The sequence below is a fragment of the Chelonia mydas genome, chromosome 1 (genome assembly GCF_015237465.2).
Source record: "Chelonia mydas isolate rCheMyd1 chromosome 1, rCheMyd1.pri.v2, whole genome shotgun sequence".
NCBI classification, from domain to species: Eukaryota; Metazoa; Chordata; order Testudines; family Cheloniidae; genus Chelonia; species Chelonia mydas.
In genome coordinates, this window is record NC_057849.1 from 120736652 (window position 1) to 120756375 (window position 19724).

General features: G+C 45.4%; 1 protein-coding gene across 5 annotated transcripts in view; it reads right to left on the reverse strand.

Annotated features, from left to right (window-relative positions):
- HERC2 (HECT and RLD domain containing E3 ubiquitin protein ligase 2) overlaps positions 1–9080 on the reverse strand; it is a 206705-nt gene extending 197625 nt beyond the window's left edge. The window contains exons 1-2 of one of the 5 annotated variants that reach the window (XM_043537697.1): positions 9005–9080; positions 1841–1954 (exon numbers count right to left, since the gene is read on the reverse strand). In XM_043537697.1, coding sequence (XP_043393632.1) covers positions 1841–1954; positions 9005–9058 — 168 coding nt within the window. In that variant the 5' untranslated portion in view covers positions 9059–9080. The other 4 variants (XM_037898783.2, XM_037898775.2, XM_043537696.1 and 1 more) reach the window with 4 other exon arrangements.
- Positions 9081–19724: the final 10644 nt, after the last annotated feature.

Here is a 19724-nt window from a genome sequence, read left to right on the forward strand (position 1 = left end):
TTGTAGCTGACACTGCATGTTTGCGACCTATAATTTTTCTTCAAGATGCTTAGCTCAAAATTTAAGCTCAGGTATGAAATATATGTAACTTGGCCATCTAAAAGCATCTATGTTATTTCTTAAAAAAATAAAAAGCATCTTAGATACCACTCACGACGCTTACTTATTAACTTGCTAAAAGTTTGTTTTGTTTTTTGCAGGTAGCAATGCAGGCTATTGGGACGGGAAAGAGGAGAATTACTTTACCAAAATCCAATGTGAGTTCAGTCATCTCTCAGAATTTCATATGCAAGGTTTTTCCAATGAATGTAATGTGAAAATACCAATCCGCTAAAAGTTGCATGCTAGTAGTGAATCCAGTTTTGCTATACTTTAGATGGAAAATATTGGAGACAGAATCTCATCAGATTGCGGGCTCCCCAGGACAAAGTCTGTCTCATTTATCTAGGCACAGGAACAGCTAATCAGTGGTTCTCAAACTTTTGTACTGGTGACCCCTTCCACATAGCAAGCCTATGAGTGCGACCCCCTTAATAAAAGTTTTAAAAAATGCATATATATTTAACACCATTATAAATGCTGGAGGCAAAGTTGGTTTTGGGGTCGAGGCTGACAGCTCACGACCCGCCATGTAATAACCTTGTGACTCCCTGAGGGGTCCGGACCCCTGAGCTAAATTCTAGGCTCAGCTCTGCCATTCAGTCACTCTCTGTGTAATCTTGGGAAAGGTCACTTGACTATGCCATTCTCTCAGTTTCCTCATCTGTAACTGAAGGATAATACTGACTGACCTACTTCAATGCCATTTTATGTATTACTTTGAAAATGTAAAGTACTGAAAAATATATACATATCTGATTGACTGAACATTCCATTGACTGAACATTCCATCCCAAATGCTTTACTGACCCGAACCTCTACATACTACCACTAATTACAACATGGATTTGAAAACTAGAAACTATAACATTATAATAAATCTTTATTCCCATTTTCCATGGCCTTATCACGAGTGCATATGTTTTGGTTTTCAGTCAAACATCACAGATAAGAGAGTTATATGTTCCACTTTCACAATAAATCTCTGGACAAGGTACAATGTTTTTCCACAGGTCAAAAACAGGACAAAGATTCAAGATAAACTTATCAAACAACTCCTTGTAGGAAGTTTTTTAAGAAAGGGGTGTGGGGGAAGACCCACACACCACGATTTAAGTCCCTACAAATAATCCAAGCAGAATTATCAAGAAATTCATCTGTGGATTTAAATTAGTTGTTCCTACTCTTCTATGTGCAAGTAACAATTTGATCAGATTTCAGTTTTCCTTAACCACAGGTTTCAGAGTAGCAGAGGTGTTAGTCTGTATCCGCAAAAAGAAAAGGAGTTCTTGTGGCACCTTAGAGACTCTGCTCAAATAAATCTGTTAGTCTCTAAGGTGCCACAAGTACTCCTTAACCACAGTTTTTCTTCCATGTTATAGCTACCAGCTATAAATAGTGAGAGTAAACAATAGACTAAAAATATTTACAGTACTTTTTAAACTCACAGAGCTCTATTAATTAAACATGAACCCCTGAATAAAGACATTAAAAAGCAAAAATATATACTTCAGCTTGGTTTTAAACAAAATAAGGACTACACTGAAATTAAAACTGTGCTTTTATTGCTTCTTTGAGATCAGTTCTCAGGGCAGCATGCTCAGAAACTGCATGCCATTTTCAACAGCATAGTTAGCTTCTTCAGTTTGTTACCAATTGACATTTAAAAACATTGGTGATGTGCACACCAAATGCCATGATACAAAATACTATAATAAAAAACCACAAGGAAAGTCCTTACCTGTAAATCTGTCTTCAGCCATTTGGAATCAAACCTAGTTTGAGCAGCCAGACAAAAAGGTTCAGAAGACATTTTCGTTCTCCAGACCTCTCCAGGCTGGCAGAGTCGCCAGACCTGTCAGTGGAGGAGGAAGAAAATCTAGTAGATAAAATAAGCTATACAAAGTTATTCTTGGTAATACCAGAAAAATTCCCATTTCCTCTAAGGTTGTATTTATATGACTCTCCCTATCTCACATAGGCGCTGACACCCTGACAATGCATAAAGGAGAGGAAAGAAGGAAAAGGTAGCAACAACGCTATTCAGACCACAAACCTTCCCCTCCCGAGGATGGTGAAAACATCCTTTCTGATGCACCGAAGGATGCCATCAGAGGCCCGGGCTGCTGTCTCTGCCCCTCAGACCCGTAAATGGTGCATGAAATAAATAATTAATCCAGAGTACGCAAGCAGCCGACAAACCCAAAGCTAGTACCGTTTTTACACACGCGCGCGCGCGCCCGTGCACACACATACACACACAGATGGACAGTGGTGGGAGGTTTCTATGATGCTCCTCTCCAAATACAGCATCCTCTTCCCCTTCAAGCTCCTCTCCAAATACAGCATCCTCTTCCCCTTCAAGCTCAGCCAAGGCCCGTTGTCACCATCCCCCCTACATTACTGTTCGAATTCGTCCTGTAATACGGTCTGCGGGCCGGGGACCTGGCCTCAGCACCGGTTAGTAAAGCCCCGATCACCTCGAAATCCAGTTAGCTAGGAACGCTGCCCGGGCGCCCCGGGGGACCCAGGCTTCTGTGCAGCAGCAGCCGCCCCGCCGCCACCATGGCTCTGCCGGGCCCCCCGTTTTACGTGCCCCCAGGGCCGGGCCGGTCCCTCTCCCGCCCTCCATTCAGCCTCACCGAGACCCCCCATTACATCCCCCGGGACAGGCCTGTCCACCGCCCCTGCCCCGCTAACAGCTGCGTCAACAGGCGCCCAAGCAGGGCAGGGCTCAGGCCAGCCCCAGCAGAGAGAACGGGACTCCCCCCCAAGCAGCTCCCGGGCGGGGGGGAGGTGGGCTCAGCTCGGCCACCAGGGATCCCCCCCCCGGCGCCTAACAGCGGAGACGCACATCCCCAGTGCAGGGACAGGGGCGGCTCCAATTTCTCACCCTCACGGCACCGAGAGCCGCCCAGACCCCCCGCGCAGACCGGCTCGCGCGCTGCGCTCACCCTCAGCGCCGTCCCCTCGCGCAGCCGCGACACCGCTCGAGCTATTCTTCTCCTCCGACTCCTCGCCCCGCCCCCACCCAATCCCCCTGCGGCGACACCGGAAGTAGGAGGGGCCTGGCCCTCCTCGGCCAATCTCGGAGCCGGCAGGAGGAGCCCATCCACCAATCAGCGTGTAGGCAGGGGGCGGGACATCCTGTCTCGTAGCGGGCGGAGCCACAGAGCGGGAGGAGAGTAAGGGCTAGGCACTGATTGCGGGAGGGGCGGGGCCGCGGGGGGAAAGGCCGTTGGGCTGTTTGTGTAGCGCACGCCCCTCCGCCCCCGGGCCTGCGTGGGCCCCGCCATAAAGCGCTTAGGCGCTAAGCAGCCTAGCGGGGAGCCGAGTTACAGCCCCTGTAAGCGGGGCGGGGGCGGTCCTGGGAGCTGCCCTGTGACGTTAACTGGGACCGGTCGCCAGTTGAAAAGGGACCCTGTGGCCTCTCCAGGGCGCTCAAAGTCTGGCTGGAGGCGCAGCGGCTCCAGGCCCTCCCTGCCTTGGCTCCCTCAGAAGTACCGACCTGTCCTGTGGCTCCTAGGCGCAGCCCGGGGACTGCACGCGCTGTCCCCCCTCCACAGGCTCCGCAGCTCCCATTGGCCGGGAACCGTGAGCCATGGGAGCTGCAGGGGCGGTGCCTGGGGGCAAGAGCTGCTGAGCGGCGCCTCCCTGCCTGCCCCTGAGCCTAAGGACCACAGGGACCTACTGGCCGCTTCTAGGAGCCATGCGAAGTGAACCCGCCTGGAGCCCGCGCCCCCTCCTGCACCCAAACTCCCTCCCACACTCCAATCCTGGAGCCCCTTCCCACACCCAAATTCCCTTCTGGAGCCCGCACCCCCACCCTGAGCTTCTTCTGCACTCCAAACCCCTTGGCCCCAGTCCCCTCCCGTGTCCCAAACCTTCATCTCCAGCTCCACATCGGAGCCTACATCCTGAGCTGGAGCCCTCACCCCTCCCACTCACCTCAACCCCCACCCCAGCTGCAAACCCCCTCCCACATGCCCAACCCCTCATCTCTGTCCCCACCCCGGGGTCTGGATCCCCAACCTATAGCCCATACCCCCCCACAAACACACACCAAACCCTCAGCCTGGAGCCCCCTCCCACACTCTGAACCCAGAGAAGGGGTGGGGCCTCTGGGAAGGGGCAGGGGTGTTCAGTTTTCATAGAATCATAGAATATCAGGGTTGGAAGGGACCCCAGAAGGTCATCTAGTCCAACCCCCTGCTCGAAGCAGGACCAATTCCCAGTTAAATCATCCCAGCCAGGGCTTTGTCAAGCCTGACCTTAAAAACCTCTAAGGAAGGAGATTCTACCACCTCCCTAGGTAACGCATTCCAGTGTTTCACCACCCTCTTAGTGAAAAAGTTTTTCCTAATATCCAATCTAAACCTCCCCCATTGCAACTTGAGACCATTACTCCTCGTTCTGTCATCTGCTACCATTGAGAACAGTCTAGAGCCATCCTCTTTGGAACCCCCTTTCAGGTAGTTGAAAGCAGCTATCAAATCCCCCCTCATTCTTCTCTTCTGCAGACTAAACAATCCCAGCTCCCTCAGCCTCTCCACATAAGTCAAGTAAGTTTTCTATGATTAGAAAGTTGGCAACCCTTGTAGTGTCTGGTAAGGTATTTTTAAATGGTCAGTAGGGTGGTCATGGCAAGAGTAGGTTAGTGATGGACTATGAGAATGACTGTCTTGGGTCAGACCAGTTATCCTGCTGTGACAGTGGCCAGGGCCAGAAGCAACTAGCAGGCAGACAGTAAGAACACCCTGATCAGCGTGACTAATAGCCATTGATGGTCCTATCCTGCATGAACTTATCTAAGCCTTTTTTGAACCTTCGCAACATCCCCTGCTAGCAAATTCCACCGGTTGACTATGTGTTGTATGACCACATACATCCCTATGTTTGTTTTAAACTTGCTGCCTATTAATTTCATTGGGTGACTCCTGATTTGTGTTGTGTGAAGGGGTAAACAACACTTCCTTATTCACATTCTCCATACCATTCATGATTTTATAGACCTCTCTCATATCCCCTTTTAATCATCTCTTTTCTAATTTAAATCATCCCAGTGATTTTAATCTCTCCTAATATTGAAGCTATTTTTCCCCTTCTCTGTACTTTTTCCAATTCTAATATATCTTTTTTGAGATGGGCTCACCAGAACAGCACACAATATTCAAAGTATGAGTGTACAATGGATTTACACAGGGGCATTAGGACATTCTGTTTTATTATCTAGCCCTTTCCTAATGGTTTCTAACATTGTTAGCTTTTTTGACTACCACTGCAGCTTGGGCAGATACTACAGAACTATCCACTATGACTCCAACATCTCCTTGAGTGGCAACAGCTAATTTAGACCCCCATCATTTTGTATGTAGTTAGGATTACATTTTCCAACATGAAAAGGAGTACTTGTGGCACCTTAGAGACTAACCAATTTATCTGAGCATAAGCTTTCGTGAGCTACAGCTCACTTCATCGGATGCATACTGTGGAAAGTGTAGAAGATCTTTTTATATACACACAAAGCATGAAAAAATACCTCCCCCCACCCCACTCTCCTGCTGTTAATAGCTTATCTAAAGTGATCACTCTCCTTACAATGTGTATGATGGAAATGGCCCAACTTGATTATCATACACATTGTAAGGAGAGTGATCACTTTAGATAAGCTATTACCAGCAGGAGAGTGGGGTGGGGGGAGGTATTTTTTCATGCTTTGTGTGTATAAGAAGATCTTCAACACTTTCCACAGTACGCATCCGATGAAGTGAGCTGTAGCTCACGAAAGCTTATGCTCAAATAAATTGGTTAGTCTCTAAGGTGCCACAAGTACTCCTTTTCATTTTCCAACATGCATTACTTTGCACTAATCAACATTCAATTTCATCTGCCATTTTGTCACCAAGTCATCCACTTTAGTGAGATCCCTTTGTAACTTTTCGCAGTTAGCTTTGAATTTACCTTGAGTAATTTTGCAATTGTCTGTAAATTTTGCCACCCCATTGTTTACTCCCTTTTCCCAATCATTTATGATTATGTTGAACAGCACAGGTCCCCATACAGAGCCTTGAGACGCCCCACTATTTACTGCTCTCCATTGTGAAAACCCTTTATTCCAGTAGTTCTCAACCTCCGGCCCACAGGCTGCTTGCAGCTCATTCAGCATACAGCTGGGGCCCAGGTGACATCCTCAGGGCCATACATATAGTACTGGATGCAGCCCACAATGGTAAATAGGAATAAAGCAGTGATTCTCAACCTACTTTTAGTCTGTTACTGATCTATTAGAGAACCTCCTATTCCATGAATGGTTTCAGAGTAGCAGCTGTGTTAGTCTGTATCCACAAAAAGAAAAGGAGTACTTGTGGCACTTTAGAGACTAACAAATTCATTTGAGCATAAGCTTTCATGAGCTACAGCTCACTTCATTCAGATGCGTTCAGTGGAAAATACAGTGGGGAGATTTATATACATAGAGAACATGAAACAATGGGTGTTACCATACACACTAACAAGAGAGTGATCACTTAAGGTGAGCTATTACCAGCAGAAGGGCGGGGGGAAAAAACCTTTTCTAGTGATAATCAAGGTGGGCCATTTCCAGTAGTTGACAAGAACATCTGAGGAACAGTGGGGGATGGAGAGGAGGAATGAACATGGGGAAATAGTTTTACATTGTGTAATGACCCATCCACTCCCAGTCTCTATTCAAGCCTAAATTAATTGTATCTAGTTTGCAAATTAATTCCAATTCAGCAGTCTCTCATTGGAGTCTGTTTTTGAAGGTTTTTTGTTGAAGAATTGCAACTTTTAGGTCTGTAATCAAGTGACTAAAGAGATTGAAGTGTTCTCCGACTAGTTTTTTAATGTTATAATTCTTGACGTCTGATTGCATCTGATGAAGTGAGCTGTAGCTCACGAACGCTTATGCTCAAATAAATTTGTTAGTCTCTAAGGTGCCACAAGTATTCCTTTTCTATTCCATGACTGTTTACTTTGCTTAAGAGCCTTTAGTAAGAGACCTTGTCAAAGGCTTTCTGAAAGTCCAACACACTATGTTGACTTGTCCAGATGCTTGTTGACTCCCTCAAAATACAATAATAGAGTTGTAAAGGGAAATCATGCCTCAAAGCCATGTTAACTCTACCCCAACAAATTGTGTTCATTTATGTGTCTGATCATTTTGTTTTTTCCTGTAGTTTCAACCAATGTGCTTGGTACTGAAGTTAGGCTTACTAGCCTGTAATTACCGGGATTGCCTCTGGAGCCTTTATAAAAAAATATGTTTAAAAAGTGTTATATTAGCTGCCCTAGCCTCCAGTCATCTGGTACAGAGGCTGATTTAAGTGACAGGTTACACACCCCAGTAGTTCTACAATTTCATATTTGAGTGCCTTCAGAACTGTTGGATGAATGCTATTTGATCTGGTGACTTATTACTATTTATCAATTTGTTCCAATATATCCTCTATTGATACCTCAATCTGGGACAGTTCCTCAGATTTGTCACCTAAAAAGAATGTCTTGGGTGTAGGAATTTCCCCTGCATCCTCGGCAGTGAAGACCGATGCAAAGAATTCATTTAGCTTCCCCACAACAGCCATGGCTTCCTTGAGCGCTCCTTTAGCAATTTAGTTGTTTAGTATCCCCACCATGGTGTCTTTTTATGGTCCTCTTACTTTTTTTTTTTTTTTTTAAAAACACTACTACTTGGGATATACATTTAATTTGAGCCTCTGTTATGGTTTTATAACAAGCCACCATGCAGTCTGTGGCATTTCACCCTTGTGACTCTTCCTTTTAATTTCTCTTCCACTAGCTTCTTCTTTGTGTAGTTCCCCTTTCTGAAGTTAAATGCTACTGTGGTGGCTTTCTTTGGCATTTTTCCTCCTACAAGGATGTTCAATTTAATTACATTATGGTCGCTATTACCGAGCAATTCAGCTAGATTCACCTCTTGGAGCAGATCTTGTGCTCTTATTAGGACTAAATCAAGAATTGCCTAACACCTTGTGGGTTCCAGGACAAACTGCTTCTTGGAGCAGTCTTGTGGTTTCAAGAAATTTATCTCTGCATCCTTTCCTGATCTGACATATATCTGGTTAATATGAGGGTAGTCAAAATCCCCCATTGTTGTGTTTTCTGCCTTTGCAGCATCAATAAATCTCCCTGATTATTTCACATTTCATGGGAAATTAGCAAGAAGGGGTTGGTTTGAAACAGGGATTTGAAGTAGAAAACTTAAGTAACCAGATGCCCATGAAGAAGGAGGTTATTCTGAAGAGGGATGCTGAGAAAGAAAGCTATGCACTTCTTTGCATGAGTAGGAGGAGACAAAAGGAGCATGGAGGCAAGTAGAAGTGGAGTGTGTATGTGAGGAAAAATAAAAATCACATTTAATTGTCAGTTTAGCACAGATTTGGTTAAATCAGTTTAAGTGCCTCGTGCAAACGTGCTTGATTTGGCTTAAGAGTATCTGCACAGAGGTTTTTGCCAGTTTAACTAAATCAGCTTCTAAATCTGTGCAGTTTTCTCTTGCAGACAAGGCCTTCACTGAGACATGATGGCTCACAGCAGGAGACAATTGCAGCCAGGAAACAGAGCTGTATGTTGCCTGTAAGGTGGGGAAGAGAAGTTTTGGGGGGAGAGAAATAGAAAGAAAAAAGATGGTAGGAATGTAAGAGTAATTGGGACATAGGAGAAGGGGGATGGGAGTAGGATGGGGTGACAAGGAGAAGAGGAGGGAGGAAAAGTGGATCATGTCTTGGTTCTGGGTTTGATTTGTTTGTTTTAAAATACAAGAGTACTCAGAACAATTAAGATAAAAAAAGATCAAAGTTGGAATAAAAATCTGTTGCCCAGAAGCCCAAGGTGTACAAGTGGTATCGGAGAAGTATTCACTTACCTCCTTTGCCAAGGATGGAAAATGGAGGACGCTAGAGGTCGACTTGAGTGACATCAGGCATAGAAGTATTCAGCTGCCAGTCAGAGGGGCATGCACTCTGGGGACCTGAGTGAGAGCAGAACAAAGAAAAGATGGTCACAACAACTGTGCTCCCAGTGGAATAAGACTTGTTCATGTCAGCCACACAAGTAATGCTTTGGAAGAAAGGGCTGGACCAGAAGGAAGTGCACTACCAAGGATACCTGAAGTTCAGCACCAGTTGTGTGTATCTAACAGTATTCTAATCAGAGGCCTGTGTTGACTAGGGAGAAGAGATTACAGTCAAATAGCTAAAAGGCAGTTAGGCAAAGGTAAGCAGTAATTTAATTAATCTGCCAACAAATGTAAAGTAGGCTTTGTAATAAACTAAATCATAGGCTGATTACTTGCTGTTGCAAAAAACACAGTACCATTGATTCTCCACTGCCTTTTGCATTGTGGAGTCATTTGCAAAGAGGATGTAAAACACTTACACTTTGCATAGATATAAATAATTGCGCAAGCTGCAGGTCTGATTCTTCATTGCCATGATCTTTTTCTAATGCTTCCTACAGACTTTTACAATTGCAAATTTAGCCGCTGCCTCTGCCAGAGCCAAGCAATTTAATTTGTAAACTAAACCTTGATTTACACACTATTTTAAAACACAATTTAAAAACTTTATACACAGACTTTGTTGATTTAAACAATATATTTGAAAAATGCCTGTAATACATCAAATCATCCTCCTGAATCAGCAGAGCGTAATACCAAAGGCCTCAGGCTCAGTAAACAAAGTTTATGGCACAAACGAATATGCTAAGGAATATGAGAACAAATGCATTTTCCAGAACTCATGGAAAGCTAAATATCCATTTGTTTGATATCAAAAAGATGAAATGTGTATAATTTGGAGAAGGGATGAAAAGCTTTTGGATAAAATCAGTCTTTTTGTATGCAAGTATAAGACCGTTATCATTAATACCCTGCATGTACATGCCTACTCCATTGCTCACGGGATATGCATAAAAACAGATTATATGGTATTGTCTAAAAGACTTGTCGACACAAATTACTAGATAGCTCTTTAAAAGTGAACAGGAAGTTGTCCAAAAGTTTGCCACCTTCTTGAACATTGCTTACACAATCACTAAACATGATTTGAGTTTTGAAATGTGCTGCAACTTGGAGGCTAAAAATGGCCTAAATCTTGGATCAAACTGTATTAATACCCATGGAGTAAAAGATTTTATAGAGGCAATTTTTGCAAAGTCCCTTAGAGAAGTTTCTCAAAAATATACACAGAGCTAGGGTCAAATCTGGTAAACTATAGGAAGCACAGTTAGGTTCCTAAATATATTTGTATGTACTGGAGCTGCTCAGAACTTTTAAAAATCAGTCACCTCTATTTAGGTGACTATGTATAATTTAAGAGACTAATTTTAGGCACCTAGAATTGAAAATTTTTGCTTAGGTTTATTCCTATGATGGCAAATGGATCCACTGACAGTTATGTAGTTGAGCAATTGTTGTGCATCAGGATGGGAAATTTCACACACTCTTTGCTGACTAGGTAGACTTAGAACAGAGGACAGCTGATGGTATCATTTGGAACAAAGACAGGTTTAAGAGCTATAGGGACTAAAACAGAAAACAAAATTGGCTGGTAATATTTAGTTAATACAGCAGTCAACATAGTTCGTTCAAATGTTGTACAAGCCATGATTAGGCAAGATAATACAGAAAGTGTCCATCACACAACAAAAACACTAACCCAGTAACCTATTCTTGCAACAAAGCCCAATGCCAACTCTGTCCACATATTTATTCAAGTGACACCATCATAGGACCTAATCACATTAGCCACGCCATCAGGGGCTCGTTCACCTGCACATCTACCAATGTGATATATACCATCATGTGCCAGCAATGTCCCTCTGCCATGTACATTGGCCAAACCAGACAGTCTCTATGCAAAAGAATAAATGGACACAAATCTGACATCAGGAATCATAACATTCAAAAACTGGTAGGAGAACACTTCAACCTCTCTGGCCACTCAGTAAATGATTTAAGGGTGGCAATTTTGCAACAGAAAAGCTTCAAAAACAGATTCCAACGAGAAACTGCTGAGCTTGAATTAATATGCAAACTAGATACCATTAACTTGGGTTTGAATAGAGACTGGGAGTGGCTGGGTCATTTCACATATTGAATCTATTTCCCCATGTTAAGAATCCTTACACCTTCTTGTCAACTGTCTAAATGGGCCATCTTGATTATCACTACAGAAGTTTTTTTCCCCCATCCTGCAGATAATAGCTCATCTTAACTAATTAGCCTCTCACAGCTTGTGCCACACGCTCTCAAAGAAACCGCGGAATCACCTGATAAACATCCTCTACAGCAAACAGGGAAAGATTAAGAATGAGCTCTCAAAAATGGATACTCTCATAAAAAACCAACCTTCCACACAAACTTCCTCGTGGCTGGATTTTACTAAAACTAGACAAGCCATTTACAACGCACACTTTACTTCTCTACAAAAGAAAAAGGACACTAAACTTTCTAAACCACTACAGGCTACAAGGGGCCACAGCAATGGTTCCCTCAACCCACCCAGCAATATTGTTAACCTATCCAATTATACTCTCAGCCCAGCAGAAGCAGCTGTCCTATCTCGGGGCCTCTCCTTCTGCCCCTCCACCCCCACGAACATGATACAGTTCTATGGTGACCTAGAATCCTATTTTCGACGTCTCCGACTCAAGGAATATTTCCAAAATACCTCTGAACAACATACTAATCCACAGAGGCCTCCCTACCAACATTACAAAAAGAAGGATTCTAGGTGGACTCCTCCTGAAGGTCGAAACAGCAGACTGGACTTCTACATAGAGTGCTTCCGCCGACGTGCACGGACTGAAATTGTGGAAGAGCAGCATCACTTGCCCCATAACCTCAGCCGTGCAGAACACAATGCCATCCACAGCCTCAGAAACAACTCTGACATCATAATCAAAAAGGCTGACAAAGGAGGTGCTGTTGTCATCATGAATAGGTCGGAATATGAACAAGAGGCTGCTCGGCAGCTCTCCAACACCACTTTCTACAAGCCATTACCCTCTGATCCCACTGAGAGTTACCAAAAGCATCTACAGCATTTGCTCAAGAAACTTCCTGAAAAAGCACAAGATCAAATCCGCACAGACACACCCCTGGAACCCCGACCTGGGATATTCTATCTACTACCCAAGATCCATAAACCTGGAAATCCTGGGCACCCCATCATCTCAGGCATTGGCACCCTGACAGCAGGATTGTCTGGCTATGTAGACTCCCTCCTCAGGCCCTACGCTACCAGCACTCCCAGCTACCTTCGAGACACCACTGACTTCCTGAGGAAACTACAATCCATCGGTGATCTTCCTGATAACACCATCCTGGCCACTATGGATGTAGAAGCCCTCTACACCAACATTCCACACAAAGATGGACTACAAGCCATCAAGAACACTATCACCGATAATATCACGGCTAACCTGGTGGCTGAACTTTGTGACTTTGTCCTTACCCATAACTATTTTACATTTGGGGACAATGTATACCTTCAGATCAGCGGCACTGCTATGGGTACCCGCATGGCCCCACAGTATGCCAACATTTTTATGGCTGATTTAGAACAACGCTTCCTCAGCTCTCGTCCCCTAACGCCCCTACTCTACTTGCGCTATATTGATGACATCTTCATCATCTGGACCCATGGAAAAGAAGCCCTTGAGGAATTCCACCATGATTTCAATTTCCATCCCACCATCAACCTCAGCCTGGTCCAGTCCACACAAGAGATCCACTTCCTGGACACTACAGTGCTAATAAACAATGGTCACATAAACACCACCCTATACCAGAAACCTACTGACCGCTATTCCTACCTACATGCCTCCAGCTTTCACCCAGACCACACCACACGATCCATCGTCTACAGCCAAGCTCTGCGATACAACCGCATTTGCTCCAACCCCTCAGACAGAGACAAACACCTACAAGATCTCTATCAAGCATTCTTACAACTACAATACCCACCTGCGGAAGTGAAGAAACAAATTGATAGAGCCAGAAGAGTTCCCAGAAGTCACCTACTACAGGACAGGCCTAACAAAGAAAATAACAGAACGCCACTAGCCATCACCTTCAGCCCCCAACTAAAACCACTCCAACGCATTATTAAGGATCTACAACCTATCCTGAAGGATGACCCAACACTCTCACAAATCTTGGGAGACAGACCAGTCCTTGCCTACAGACAACCCCCCCAACCTGAAGCGAATACTCACCAACAACCACATACCACACAACAGAACCACTAACCCAGGAACCTATCCTTGCAACAAAGCCCGTTGCCAACTGTGCCCACATATCTATTCAGGGGACACCATCACAGGGCCTAACAACATCAGCCACACTATCAGAGGCTCGTTCACCTGCACATCCACCAATGTGATATATGCCATCATGTGCCAGCAATGCCCCTCTGCCATGTACATTGGTCAAACTGGACAGTCTCTATGTAAAAGAATAAATGGACACAAATCAGATGTCAAGAATTATAACATTCATAAACCAGTCAGAGAATACTTCAATCTCTCTGGTCACGCAATCACAGACATGAAGGTCACTATCTTACAGCAAAAAAACTTCAAATCCAGACTCCAGCGAGAAACTGCTGAATTGGAATTCATTTGCAAATTGGATACTATTAATTTAGGCTTAAATAGAGACTGGGAGTGGCTAAGTCATTATGCAAGGTAGCCTATTTCCCCTTGTTTTTTCCTACCCCCCCCCCCCAGACGTTCTGTTTAAACTTGGATTTATGCTGGAAATGGCCCACCTTGATTATCATGCACATTGTAAGGAGAGTGGTCAGTTTGGATGAGCTATTGCCAGCAGGAGAGTGAGTTTGTGGGGGGGGGGAGGGGTGAGAAAACCTGGATTTGTGCTGGAAATGGCCCACCTTGATTATCATGCACATTGTAGGGAGAGTGGTCACTTTGGATGAGCTATTACCATCAGGAGAGTGAGTTTGTGTGTGTGGTTTTTAGAGGGGGGTGGGGGAGTGAGAAAACCTGGATTTGTGCTGGAAATGGCCCATCTTGATTATCATACACATTGTAAAGAGAGTGGTCACTTTGGATGGGTTATTACCAGCAGGAGAGTGAGTTTGTGGGGGGGGGGGGGGGGCGGAGGGTGAGAAAACCTGGATTTGTGCTGGAAATGGCCCAACTTGATGATCACTTTAGATAAGCTATTACCAGCAAGACAGTGGGGTCGGAGGAGGTATTGTTTCATGGACTCTGTGTATATAATGTCTTCTGCAGTTTCCACAGTATGCATCTGATGAAGTGAGCTGTAGCTCACGAAAGCTCATGCTCAAATAAATTGGTTAGTCTTTAAGGTGCCACAAGTACTCCTTTTCTTTTTGCGAATACAGACTAACACGGCTGTTACTCTGAAACCTGACAGTTTGTATGGTAACTTCCAACTTATCTTACTATATGTTCCATTCTATGCATCCAGTGAAGTGGGCTGTAGCCCACGAAAGCTTATGCTCTAATAAATTTGTTAGTCTGTAAAGTGCCACAAGTACTCCTGTTCTTTTTGCGGATACAGACTAACATGGCTGCTACTCTGAATACCACAACTTTGTTCTTTTTATTCTGGCTCTCCAAAAAGATTGTCCTTCAATTAGAAAGTTTGAATTTTTAAAGACATTTTCTAGTTTTATGGATCAAATGGCAACCTGAAGTTCTAGCCGATACTCCTGAGACAACTGTATCAAGAGTATCCAATGGGTATGAGTGGTGCTTACTCAGACCAGAACCATCAGGCTATGCTACACAAGCCTAACTAGCAATCCATCACGAGCTTGAAGGGTGACTAGAAACAAAATATGTGGACTCAGTCATAGTGACCATTCAACAGCACTTGTGTGGGACTAGTATAATTGTGGTCAGACGTGGATTTCAAACCAGATGGAGAATTTTTACTTGAATTTGAAAGATTGTCTCAGTGGTGGCTCAATCTCAGAGTTGTGGTGATTGTGGCACTTTGATTTATACTAAAGCAAGAAGAAATTTCAATGTATGAGACCAATGAAAGTCAGACATGCTAAAAACAAGAGGGCTGCATTCTCAGTTCCACTAAGAAATGCTTGAAAACAGCAAAGAACGGTCTATAAATGGCTGGAGATAAGAAGTGGAGAATTCTCCCTGTGCAGAGGGCCTCTCTACTGGTATAAGTCAGTTGGAGGCAGCCATATCTCCCTCAGTAGAAAGAAGGCGTGTCAGGGACATTCTTGGGGTGGAACATGGATAGAACAGGGAAAAGAGGGGACACGGTGCAGTGTGTCTGTTGCACCTGATCTTCCACTGGCTTAGGGACCTGACGCTAGTGACATGAATTAAGGTTCCCTCTGTGCAGCCCTAACTTGTGCCATACTCAGGCACCTCTGAGGACACAGTGGAGAATCAGGGCCAAGAGAATACAAATATCCCCTAGGATTTCAGTCTAAAACAGAACAAACAGAATGCAGCAAAGTACCTTTAGACAATCAATGCAATAATATTTTAGTTTACTTGAAAGAATGAGATCATAGCCTCAAAACTGAGACAACTGTATTTTCTTGTGTCACACCAAATCTGAAATCTTAGCTGCTGGTAGACAGGTGATCAGCAAAAAACATTTTTTACAGTCAAAAAGTACCAAATACAAGCATGTGTTTACATATACAGTAGCATCTACTCCTATCCAGATGTATCCACTCTAGGTGTGCCTGTCAAGCCACTGTTAATTATTTTAAGGGTTTGGGGAATGGTCTAGAACAACAAAAACAGAATGTGGGACTCCCCTTTTCTCTCAAGAGTGATTAGTAATTGTCTCTCTTCCACATGCAGAATAATCACTTCTGCAAGTGTGAGGCATAACTGTTCACTGCAGGACAATGCTTTGTATGTATTTTCTTTCAAGAGCATTTTGTCATGGACTCTTGCACTGACTTTGGATGTATATTGCACTTTACAAAACAAGATCCCAGGCACAATGAAATTACAACAGGGCTTGAAAAATTCCCCTCTTGCCACCAGTGAGGTAGAAGGCTTTCGTCCAGGAAGGCAGGGGATCAATATCATTGACTTCTGTAGAATCAAAGCTTTCATTTAATGTAATAAGTTTCTAGGCCTTATGGTTGTGAAGTTGATCTTCCAAATGTGAAGTAAGTATAAACTGGTGCATTGCTTTCTTCATGAGCATAGACAGTGCCTCTACTGCTGCTCTTTATAACTGTGATCAGCAGTGATCCTAATTCAGGTTCAGTGGCTACAGCTTGGGTAAGCTACATACAACAGCAGAGGACTGTGATGGGGTTGGGACTCACCACCGCAGCACCTCCTGCTGTTCAGTTTGGGAATTAGCTCAGTTCATGTGGAGCACCCTCTGCCGGTGGTGTCCGGTCCATCTCTTGCCCTCGGTTGGTGTCTCAACCCGCGTTGCTCCCAGCATCATCTTCAGGACACTGCCCTCCAGCAGTGCCCCCAAATCCTCACTCATCCCCTTCCAGAGGGGAGTTAACAGCAGTCTTTCCAGTTCACTCCTGCTGCAGTGGCCAACCACAACCCCTCAAGTCTAGCCCCACTGTTCAAGGGCCAGTTTCAGTCTGTCACGGCCACCCTTCCACGGCCAGGTGCTGTACAAGGGGGTGGGGGGGGGGCAGGCCCGCCCACTACTCTAGGTCCCAACCCAGGGACCCTCTAGTGGCAGCTTCCCTGCCCTCCTTCTCTCCCCTTGTCTAAATGTCCCTGGGCTACTTCCCCTCTGGCCCGTCACACCCTCTAGGCCCTTTCTATCAGGGCCCACAGTCTGGCGGGTATTGGGCCGGAGCCCTTCTTTGCTCCGCCGAGCCTGCCCAGCACTGCTCTGTCCAAGCTGCCTGTCTCCTGCTCAGGAGACAGACCTTCCCCCCATGAAGGTCTGGGACAGACTGCCTGCTCCCTTCCTGGGCAGCCTTTATATAGGGCCTAGCCTAGTCCCGATTGGCTGGCTGTAATACTGGCCCTGATTGGCTCCCAGTAGGCCTTTCCCTGATTGGCTGCCCTTCTGCGCAACCGCTCTGGCCTATCTTTCATTGTGGTGGGGCAGCTGCCCCACCACAAGGACACAGGAGCTATTCACAGTGGATAGGACTCTAAAATGGAATCTGGGAAAAGGATAAAAATTAAATAGCAGAAACACCTGACTTGCAGCACTCAAAAAAAGTTAGATTACAACTACAATTCTTCTAATCAATGCAAGAAGTGTAGCTAGCTAGGTTCTATTCTCAGAGTATTTCTATACTACAGCAGGAAGATGTAGTTTCCAGCTCAAGTAGATATACCCATTCTAGCTCTGATCAAGCTAGCACTCTTAAAAATAAGTGTAGCCACAGCAGTATGAATGACAGGAGAAGTCACCCAAATATGTACCTATGGTTTCAAACAGGATCATTCTTCGGGTAGCTAGCCCTTCCCAATACTGTTACCTGCACAAAATTCTCTGTTACTCACACACTCTAGGGGCACCCACCTTTACCCTGTTCCTGGAGCTCAGGTGTAACCCTGTCAGTTTAAGTACCCACCCTTACCCAATTCCTAGGGCTCAGGGCATAATTTTCTGCAGGTTTGCAGGACCTTTTACCAGTGAAAGAGCCTTACACAGTAATATCCTTATCCTCTGTTTATTGACAATTACCAAGCAGAATACACATGCTAAGCATACAATGCTATGCTCACCAATACTGATCAGGCAGGCAAACTTTCCCAGTTGGCAAGACAAGGTCAGTCTTACCTGGATTCTGGTTGCAGCATGTCACGGTCATGCAGAGGATTCTTAACAGCTCTGTTCTTAGGCTGTTTCTTCCAGGTTTTTCCTTCTTATTTTCCTGTTCCTTCTCTCCTGGTCTCCTTCTTGGACCCCAGTTTACATAGTGAAACTTGAGTCCTGCTTAGCTATACCTTAACCAATTATTTTACTAACCAATCCTAACAAAATTCTCTAACCAATCAGACCCCACCATCTTAATTAATTTACACCTAGCAAAATTAATTATGTAACAGACAGAAACAAAGAACCAGACAGAGATCATACAGACAAACAATAGGGAGACCTGTGACAGGTTTCAGTCAGTCCTCCGAGCCCCTAGGGGGCGATGGAGAGCTATGGTCCCACGGGCAGGCCTTAGTCACACCTTTCGGGCACTGGGGAATTAGCAGGGAAGGTGTGCCGGCACGAGTCTGCAGCGCGCCCCTCGGGCAGGGGGGCGCCGACACGAGTCTGAAGCGCACCCCTCGGGTAGGTTGGCCGGGGTAGGGGAACACAGGCCCACCCAACTCCACTGCGTTCCAGCCCAGGGCCCTGACAGTGGCGGGAGGCGAAGGTCCCACCGCTGGGTCAGCGGGGGGGCCATCCGCGCCTGCTGACCAAACACACCCACCCCACGGTGCAGTTCTGCCCCTGGGCTACTTCCTACCCGGTCTCTCAAGCAGGTCTCTCTGGTCCCTCCAGCTTATCTGGGTATTCTGCTGCTGACAGCTCCAGCTCCCCCTCTGTGTCGGGCTCACGCTGGCCTGGGCTACAGCCGGGCCCCTCCAGGTCCTCAGCGGCTGGCAGTCCTGGTCGCCACAGGCCTTCCTCCTGGTCAGGTTCTACCTGGCCCAGGGCCTCCCCTGGGTCGGCAGCAGGGTCTGGAGGGAGCAGCCTGCATCTGTCTCCCTCCCTGGTGCTCTCTTCACTGGACAAAGGGCCCCAGCCTTTGTACTTCCTGTCCCACCCCTCCCCTTCTGGGGATTGGTGGAAGCTTGGTCTGGCCCCACCCACTCAGGCTGAGAGGGTGGCTCTTTACCCTCTGGTTTAGAGGGAAGCCACCCTGGCTCCCTACAAGACCATAATGACAAAACAAGAAATGAGGATTTCACAACCACAATTATTGATAGCATTCTGTCTGGCAAGAAATCATTTATCAAACTAAGTTTTCTTTAACCATCTTAAGATCTGTTTCTTTATCTAGTGAGAGTGGGTGCTATTAGGACAGGGTCTCCTTCTTAACAACCTGATATTACATTGTTTTAATGTAATTTAGATGCAATGTGAGGATGTGACTTCTTGCTTCTTAGCTAATGGCTGCTGCTCTTCTAATCTGGCTGCAGACAAAGGCCTTAGGCCTTACAATATGGCTACAGGAAAAGGCCTTATTCTTACACTACTCACGGCACCACAGCTACATCTCAATCAGACCTAGAGCAGGGATGTCTCCTCAAGCTGGAAATTACACCTTCCAGTTACAATGACGACAATAACCATACTATGTAACTAAGGGTAAGTAAAATAAAACCTTGGGTAGAATCTTGGCCCCACTGAAGTCAGTGGCAAAACTCCCATTGACTCCTATAGGGTCAATATTCCATCTCCCCATTTTTAAAATGTTCCTTTGTCTTAGCCAGCTGCTGCCCACCTATCTGTCTTCCAGGGTTCCAGGCAGGTGTGTGTATCAAGATCACAGAAGTCAGTTTTCCAGGATTTGTCTTACTTTATGAAAAAAGCCAGTGTCAGGATCTCAACAAGGACAGTCAGGGCCAAGGGGCAAACCTGTGGCTAGGAGTAGCCAAGAAGTTCG